Source organism: Nansenia antarctica (assembly GCF_963989245.1).
Source record: "Nansenia antarctica genome assembly, chromosome: 2".
NCBI lineage: Eukaryota > Metazoa > Chordata > Actinopteri > Argentiniformes > Microstomatidae > Nansenia > Nansenia antarctica.
In genome coordinates, this window is record NC_137675.1 from 50728825 (window position 1) to 50738516 (window position 9692).

The window sequence follows — 9692 nt, forward strand, 5'->3', positions numbered from 1 at the left end:
ACTGTTCACCTCCCTGCCACCTCATACCCCTGCCTCCTCATCCAAACAAACATCACACCACCATCCTACCTCGACATTCCACTATCACTCTGCTAACTCGACAGACCACATAGTTAACACAGAAGGGATGGAGATGGCTGAAATATCTTTTGTTATTACTCACTGAGCAATAGCACAGCATAAGACATTTGTTCTGATACATTCATTCTTTTTGCCAGATAGCTTCTAGCCTATATATCATTTCACTTGTTTAAAAGTCCAAAAAGATTCTAATACACTAACACACACAATCCAAATATAGAACATCTTTAATATCCTTTATTTATTACTTCACTTGGTCATATTACATAGTTTATTATTGAAATAAAATCTAAATCAAAACCAAATGTGATTCCCTCTTAACTCATAATTTCACAGTCACAACCAAAAAAAACGAAATTTCACAGCCGAGACACAGAAGACGAGACTGAGAAACTCACACACTCGCATGCACACGGAAACACACTCACTCGTCGTGACAGACACATTCCACTCTCAGATTAATAGGCATAATGGTGTAAAACGACTGTGTGTGGCCTGCGGTGCTTAGAGGAAGGCCGCCCTCGTGCTGACAAACGCAGGAACTGCAGAGAGGGACGACACTAAATCTCATTCACCAATGTCGTGTTTTTCCCCCACTCTACCACCGGATACTAGACGTTGTCCCTGTACGATACAGTAGTGTACAGAGGAGCGGCTGTCCACTCTTCTCTATACAATCTATGATAGCAAACTGTTACACACGGCAGCTCACACTGCTCTAGTCAGTCTCAACATGGTGGAGCTGATATATCACAGGCAGATGGAGAGAGAGAGAGAGAGGGAGGGAGGGAGGGAGGGAAGGAAATAAATGAAGGGTGGGAGGGAGGGTTGTAAGTTCACACGAGCACACACCCGTCACTAGACTACGGACAGGGAGGGAGACAGAGGGGAAATGATAGAGAGCTGAAGTAGCAAGTCTAGGGAGGGATGGGTGTGAGCATCCAGAATGTGTGTGTCATCTTTTTTTTTTCCTTCCTGGTGGGATTGTGGCAGTAGGGCGGGATGTTGTTGGCTGTTCTTAAAAAGGTTCAACATGGCCAATTCAGCACTGAGGACCAGGCCAGGCTCAGACAAAATGGGGAGGGGGGGGGGGGGGTGATAAGGGATTGGATGACAGGGCGGCGATTGACAGGTTCATTGTCCTATGAGCTTGCTGACAAACGAGTCCAGCTGCTCATCATCTTTGATCCCCACAAACTGGTCGATCACGTCGCCTCCTCGCATGGCGATTACCGTGGGGACGGCTGAAACCTGCGGACGGACGGAGAGGAGATCAGTAACTGTGGCAACTGTTCTCCACATCTTGCCCCTCCCCACCCCCCAACCATTAGCATAACCTGGTTTACTGTACAAACTGTTGATCTTTGTCTGTGGTATATGCAACAAAAGAAATACTGTACACACCGGGGGGGGGAGACAGAAAAAAGACAACATGAAGCCAGGGCTTGACATTAAGCTTTTTCAGGTACTTGTCCTTCGGACAAGTGAACTTATCTTTTACTTGTCCGAGAGCTCAAGTTACTTGTCCAAATCCAAAGATTTTGAAAAAGCAATAATATGAAGAATAATATATTATACTCTCACCGGCCACTTCATTAGGTACACCTTTTCAACTGCTTGTTAACGCAAATATCTAATCAGCCAATCATGTGGCAGCAACTCAATGCATTTAGGCATGTAGACATGGTCAAGACGATCTGCTGAAGTTCAAACCAGCATCAGAATGGGAAATAAAGGTGATAAGTGACTTTGAACCTGGCATGGTTGTTGGTGCCAGACGGGCTGTTGCGTGATATTATAGTGTCAATATGGACCAAAATCTCTGAGGAATGTTTCCAGCACCTTGTTGAATCTATGCCACAAAGAATTAAGGCAGTTCTGAAGGCAAAAGAGGGGGTCCAACCCCAAGGTGTGCCTAATGAAGTGGCCAGTGAGTGTATGTGTATGCAAATAACACATTTGACTACTATTGATTTGATAATGATTTATCCTTAATTTTCAAATGTATTCAATATTTTGTAATTATTTAAAAACGTAACCCCTAACCCTAACCCTTTTAGATTAAGATTGGCCACAAAAGGGATGAATATCTAGGAATATTTACCAAAAATGTTTGCAACTATAGTCTCTCCCCAATGGAAGCAATCTTATTTGCTAGCTTTTGGATAGTAGCCTATCCTATATTCAAATTGAGAAATCTATAATTAGTGTCATTCTGAAGTTCGTATTGCGATGAACGTTGGTCTTAAAACTTCAAACCTAAAATATACGATCGCATCGAACTACATGAAAATAAGCGTCATTGAGAAGAAGCGAATACGCGTTCACGTGAATGGCACTAGTGACAGGAGACCCACAACACTATGGCTGCGTTCGTAAACTCGCTCTGGAATCTGATCAGCACTCATGGAATGCCTTTTGTCCAATCACGTCTTTATGACGTTGAACGCAGTGTGCGCTCTGGCGCTCTGAGCGAATTTACGAACTATGACGATAACAAACTACGAGAGACTGAAATAGCGAGAATGAGGCGCGGCATCGCTTTGCTTGCTATTTTTTTTTACTATTCAGATCGGAAGGAGGAATTCATGTTTGCAGATATTAATACATATTGACTTCTTTTTTTGTTTTGACTTGTCCATCGGACAACTGCAGGAGGAAGTCCACTTGTCCGAACATAAAATGTACTTGTCCCGGACAAGCGGACAAGCCTTAATGTCGAGCCCTGCATGAAGCGATACTATTCAAGAGCTTACTTACCCCATATTCGATGGCCAAGTCTGTGTGATCATCTATGTCGACCTTCGCCATGGCAACTTTGCCTTTCTGTTTGGCGACGGCCTTCTCTAACCTCGGTCCCAGAATCTTGCAGGGGCCGCACCACCTGGATAGCACAAACATGACAGTCAGAACCTACAGCTTTAGTTCTATTACATCCCAATGTACGAGGACACAACAGTAACATTCTTTGGCTTCGGTTCCTCAACATTTACATTTATAATTTCGTCATTTATCATACGCCTTCAGTGTTTCCTCTAGGATTTTTCACATTAGTGGCGGGGTGGTCAGTTTATGCGCCGCACGCGCATAAAACGCGCACTCAAAACAAAGACGGAATTTCACCAAAAACTAGAGGGTGGCAACATAATTTTTTTTTAAAATAGCGGTTAAGTCATTAAAGCCGAGCAGGTGATTTTATATAGAAGGTGATCAAATACCAACATATCCTACAGCTGCAGCGGAACATGCGGAACGCGCATGACACACACACACACACATAGAAAGATCATCAGCTCATCGAATATGAAGTACACAAGAGTAGAGTAGGCTACACATGGAACCGGGAACGCGCATACAGCACTGAACAACATCCGTAGAATATAAACTTGTGACTGACAGTCACATACACACACACACACACACACACACACACACACACACACACACACACACAATGAAAGATCATCAGCTCATCAATACAAAGTAGGCCTACATGAGAGTACACACACAAAACCGGCTAACGTTACAGTTTACAACGAGGTTAATTGCAACATTGTAACATATTGTAACTTACTACACCCTAAATCGTAACGAAATGTAGGTCTGGAAGCGGCCTAAATCTAGCTTCAATCTGCTTTTTTTCTGTTCTCCGGTCATAATAACTGAATCAATTAGTGGCGGAGAAAATTAATTTCATATCAATGCATATAGAGGAAACACTGGCCTTTATCCAAAGCGACTGACAACAAATAGCCTACATTTGACTAAGTAAGTGAATCATCTATCCACCAGTCATAGCAGGAAAAAGTAATGTATGCTCGGGCCAGGGGCCATTGGCAGTCCTAGTGCTGAAAGAAGGAAGATATATTATATATATATGTTACGGGACATGTGGGAATACGGTACATGCGGGAAAACTAGGGTATGTACCGTATTCCCACATGTACCATAACATATATATTGTTTTTTTAACAGTAGAGAAACTGTACAGCAGGGTAAAGGGGTAGTAGATGTCTCAGGTGGGACAGTTAAGGTGTAGCCTGAAGAGATGGGTCTCCAATCTACGGCGGCACAGGATATCTGATCACATAAAGAGAGGTGGCTCATCTCTGAGCATATTTAACATAAACATTTAACATCGCAGCAGAGACTGTATGGGTGTCTCAAACGTAGTTACACAACTACAGCAATCATCAACAAAATCTCAACAGCAACCTGAGTGACGTTAGAAGAACCGAATGTGTTATTTCCCTTTCTCACCTTTGGATTGACATTCCTGTGGTGTTTGTGATACAACGGTAATGTCTCTTATGTAACAGCAGTGTGACATTATACATAGGCCTTCCAAAACAACATGTCTCAGCTTCTAGAAAAACACTTAATTTCAAAGATAATGATGGGAATTATCTGCTCTCAACATCTGACAACTACTGACATGATTTCCTCATTATATCAAGCTCATTATTAGTAGCCTGTCTATACATGTAGGCTATGTAAATGCACTAGAGTGCACATCCCCAAAGGCTGTCCTGGACACTTGTAACCTCAGTTGGTCTGAGCCTCAAATGGAAACATCGCCCACTGGTCAGTTGCCAAGGATACGACACGCAGCATGTATGTAGGGTGATATGTATTTATATCTCACATGTACCCATAACTCCCAGGCTATAGGAGGCTAGAGGGGGAGTGTTAAGGCCATCCCTCAGGTTCTTATTAGGGATGTGCATAACTCCAAATCTTCATGGTTGATTAATCAGTGGGTGGTATGAACGATTAATTGTTTTTTCCGATGTGTGCCGACATTCACAAAGACAGCCATGGATCATCGGTAAGGAATCGCTTAATATCTTAAACGCAAAAAAACAACCTTTAACAGTGAAACATTTATTAAAATGTATTCTGGTATTAATCCTGATGAATTTCTTCTTCTGAATACTAAAATCAGGCTAACATAACAATAATGCAGAACAGGAAAAAGGCATGCCACTAACACCCTGCGCACGCATTAGAGCAGTGCGTGCATTTTGTATAGCTGTCCAGCCATTGTTTTACAATGTTTACCAGTGGTCTAGCTATAGCCTACCGAAATCAAAACGGCCAAATACACACCAAAAAATGAATAAAGATTAAATGGAATTGGAATTTGGAATTTGTAATAGCTACTCGGGTCAGTTTTGGCTAAAGCATTGCGAACGGACTCTGAGCATTCAGCATTATGCACGCGACATGTGGAGCTGTGCGCATTCGTTGACTCTCCGGTGCGCAAATGCTAATATTACACACGTTTTCATTTTTACAAAGCGACCTGTGTGTCTTATCGTCATTGTTATGATTGAATATCTTTGTGATTATGACACTCACCGGCCATTTCATTAGGTTCACCTTTTCACTGCTCGTTAACGCAAATCTCTAATCAGCCAGTCAGGATGTTTTGAGTATTTCAGAAAGTGCTGATCTACCGGGATTTTCCCACACAACCATCTCTAGGGATGACAGAGAATGGTCCGAAAAAGAGAAAATATCCAGTGAGCGGCAGATCTCTGGGCGAAAATGGTGGTGGTGGTGTGATGGTGTGGGTGATATTTTCCTGGCACAAATCTTCAGTAACTAGTGATGCTATAATGTCAATATGGACCACCTTGTTGAATCTATGCCACAAAGAATTATGGCAGTTCTGAAGGCAAAAGAGGGGGTCCAACCCAGTACTAGCAAGGTGTGCCTAATGAAGTAGCCAGTGAGTGAGTTTTGCGATCCATGAGAAGATAACTTGAAATATATGGATAAGGCCGATATTGATAAGGCCGATATGGATAAGGCCTGTCGCTCATAAGATTTTCTGTGAATCTGAAGAGAAGGCCATTTTAACTATATCAAATTGGTAGAATTTCAGTCGGCTGTAGGACAAGTTATAAGCCTATCTGCATTGAATAAGAAATGTTGGTGTTGTTTGTAGGCTACAGCCCAAAGCATTGACCATGAGATATTAATTGTAGTCTGTTGCTGCCGAGAGAGGGCTTCGTTTACAATAGCATTGTTGACGTGGAGCCATGGTAATATAATCTTGTTCCACATATCCCACACTGCACACGATTGTCTATTGTTAGCCTATTCCAACAGCACTCTGTAAGAGAAGGGTCCAGCTGCGGCCGCTGCTCTGTAAACTAACTTACACACAGTTCAATGACGTCAGACTCTCGTCCCGTTCCACACTCAATACTCATAATAAGTAACAATAATTACTGAACTATATTCATATCATCCTTGTGTATCGTTTTTCTGTGCATGAATAATACAAAAAACAAACAACTAATAGCTCTACACAGCCGACATTACTTCTGTCCGTTAATTTGGGTTTATTTGAATGGTGGGAAAATGTTACCGGTCCAAATGTTAAAAATCGATTTTGACCCTCAGGAACGATTAATCAATGAATCGATTATTCTGTCCCATCCCTAGTTCTTAAGAGAAGAAAGCAAACTGAGAAACTCAAGACGAAATACAATGTTGAACATCTAGTTCATACACAAATTATTATCAATCAATTGTTCCTGCAGAGTTACAATGGATATCTCAAACAACAGATGAATGGTGTCATTCCAACAGCAGTGTTTCCTCTATATGCATTGATTCGTGGCAGGCCGCCACAAATACATTTTCTCTGCCACTAATTGATTCAGTCCACTTTGATTCAGGCTGCGCAACGAGAAAGGCAGCGAGGTATTATGACCGGAGAACAGAAAAAAAGCAGATTGAAGCTAGATTTAGGCCGCTTTCAGAGCTACATTTCGTTCTGATTTAGGGTGTAGTAAGTTACAATATGTTAGAATGTTGCAATTAACCTCGTCTCAGACTGAATCGCTCTCAACACGCGCGAAGCAACGCGCTTGCAAAACAGTTTTGTGATTGGTCCAAATTTAGCTCAATTTACCTCTCTCTCTCTTCGTCTGTCGCCGGTCCCTTTAATCCCGTATCTTAATCGAAAATGCAACATCAGCGACGACTGTGGGTTATGCCATTTACTGCTCTTCTCTGGTTCATGTTCTTATACCAGAGTATTTTAAATGAACATTCGTAATGTAGTCTCTGATGTTCATGGTCAACTAAATCAGGCTATTTTGTGAAACAAATAATGTTCTCGCTAATGGGTTAACCGAGCAGCCTCACACCTAACGCTAGCTTCGAACTATTCATAGCATAAACGTTGGTAAAGGTCATAAACGACACAGTATTGGCACGGGAAAAGAAGGGGAGTCTAATTTTTATTGACAACGGATTTACATGCTGGAAAAACATGCAGCTAAAATTCATGGAACATTTGGACAATAAGAGACACAAGGTGTGGTCACATGGTCTAACTACAGGGCAATATGCGCGGGGCAAAAATAATCTATAGCCTCTAAAATCACCACGAACAGAACGGCGGAGGTACGGGTAAACAGGGCTCATGTCGGTGTCATCAAAGGTAAGAGTTGGTTTTCATTAACTCAGCTGATAGTATTACCTTGCTGTTGGTTGTTTACCGAATGCTCCATCTGACTGCCACACTGTGATTTTACTTGTGTAACCAGTTAATGAGTAACGTTAGCCGGTTTTGTGCGTGTACTCTCATGTAGGCCTACTTCATATTGATGAGCTGATGATCTTTCATTGTGTGTGTGTGCGTGCGTGTGTGTGTGTGTGTGTATGTATGTATGTGACTGTCAGTCACACGTTTATATTCTACGTTTCTGTGTGTGTGTGTGTGTGTGTGTGTGTGTGTGTGTGTGTGTGTGTGTGTGTCTTGGGCGTATCTGTCAGTCACATGTATATTATATGGTAACCTTTGTTCAGTGCTGTATGTAGGCCTATGCGCATGTTCTGCTGCAGCTGTAGCCTCGGGATATCTTGGTATTTCATCACCTTCTATATAAAATCACCTGTTCGGCTTTAATGACTTAACCGCACATTTTTCAATATTTTTTTTTAAATAAAATAAATAAATGTTGCCACCCTCTAGTTTTTGGTGAAATTACGAACGCGAAAATTTACCACCCCACCACTAATGGGAAAAATCCTGGAGGAAACACTGCAACAGTCTGTGATGCATCTCCTCACCATCTCCCTAAAGGGACATACTTTCTGTTATCAGGGTAGTTTTGAGACTTCTCTTCTAGTGAAACTTACCTTTGCACATACCCTATTCTTGCACACTGCACATGCCTCCATTGACATGGCCACTATTTACACATCTGTACATACCATACTGTACATAGCTACCTTAACTGTACATAGCTCATAACTGTATACCTCTAACTACTGTACTAGCCATACTGTACCCATCACTGCCATGTTTTATATCACTAGTATTTGCACTTCTGGTTAGATGCTGAACTGCATTTCGTGGTCTGGAACACCAATAAAGTTTAATCTAATCTAACCTTCCCATTAGTGCTATATCAACCCTCATTAGGTCATAGGAGAATTACTTCCTCCATTCTTTCACGTGGTACTCACTGAGCATGGAAGTCGATGAGCACGGGCAGCTCGCTGTTGATGACTCTCTCTGTGAAGTCCTCATGGTCCTGCACGTTGAAGGAGGCCCCTCGGCGAGAGGTGTGGGGCAGGGAGCACGGCAGGGTACGTGAAGGGGACAGGAATGAGAGGGGAGCAGTAGGCGACCGCAGGGAGGTGGAGAAGGAGCAGGAGGCGGAGGCTGGGAGACTGCGGAGGTCCTTCACAGAGAGTGTCCAAATTCGACGGACTAGCAGCCTTTGAGCCATCTGTACAAAGACAAAATAGGTGGAAAAGGACAGCAGGACAAAAGGACTGTTGATTAATAAATGAAATGTCACGCTATAATCAATCAAAACAGGATACCTCCACTCAAGAAGCTAACAATGGTTTAACTGACATTAGAGAGGACACTTATGTAAGGCAAGCTTGTTTACCACCATAGATCTATACAGGGTAGGCCTTGGGGGGGGGGGGGGGGGGGAGTAAGAGGAACTGGACTCAACTAGATTCCCTGTCTTCACTGACAACGGCATATACAATAAGTCACTGCACACTGTTGAATGCAATTGGCCCTACCTACAGAATATCTATGAACTCTGAAACTGCCAGCTAGCTCTTGGTTGATGTAGCGTGTTGGGGACTAGCTGGGCATAATAACATCTTGAAAATAAACAGAAAAAGCTCATCAAATCCCTCTGTAGACAGTAGTACAACTACCAGTAAAAAAATTAATAAAAATAAGCAAGCTACAATCTTTTGCTAGCTTAGCCACATAGCTGTAACGAACCTGAGATAGACAACTAAGCAGTAAGCAATCCCAAAAGGAGTTTTGTAAGCAGCGTAGCTGTCTGAACATCCTCTCGGTTCAGCGTCAGGGGGGTTTTGCAATACTATTTACGAACTGCGTTGAGCTTTACACAATAACCTCCGTGTGACTTTGCTCGCTGCTTCCTCCCCTCTGCTACCTGGCCACTGCCTCCCCCCGTGACAACACGACCAGAGAAACAAACCGGAACACAACTACTGTCGTTACTGGCCAATGTCAACGATAATATGTATGTATTGATGGAAACATAATTTCAGATACTCACCGTGCTGTGTGCTATCGCCGTTCTTGG

At 42.6% G+C, this 9692-nt stretch overlaps 1 protein-coding gene across 1 annotated transcript; it reads right to left on the reverse strand.

Annotated features, from left to right (window-relative positions):
- Nucleotides 1-312: 312 nt before the first annotated feature.
- txn2 (thioredoxin 2) lies at nt 313-9692 on the reverse strand. Its single transcript, XM_080523717.1, has 4 exons — nt 9666-9692; nt 8575-8840; nt 2842-2965; nt 313-1332 (listed from the first exon to the last, which is right to left on the reverse strand). The coding sequence occupies exons 2-4, from the start codon at nt 8838-8840 to the stop codon at nt 1216-1218; spliced, it is 507 nt and encodes a 168-aa protein (XP_080379843.1). The 5' UTR covers nt 9666-9692; the 3' UTR covers nt 313-1215.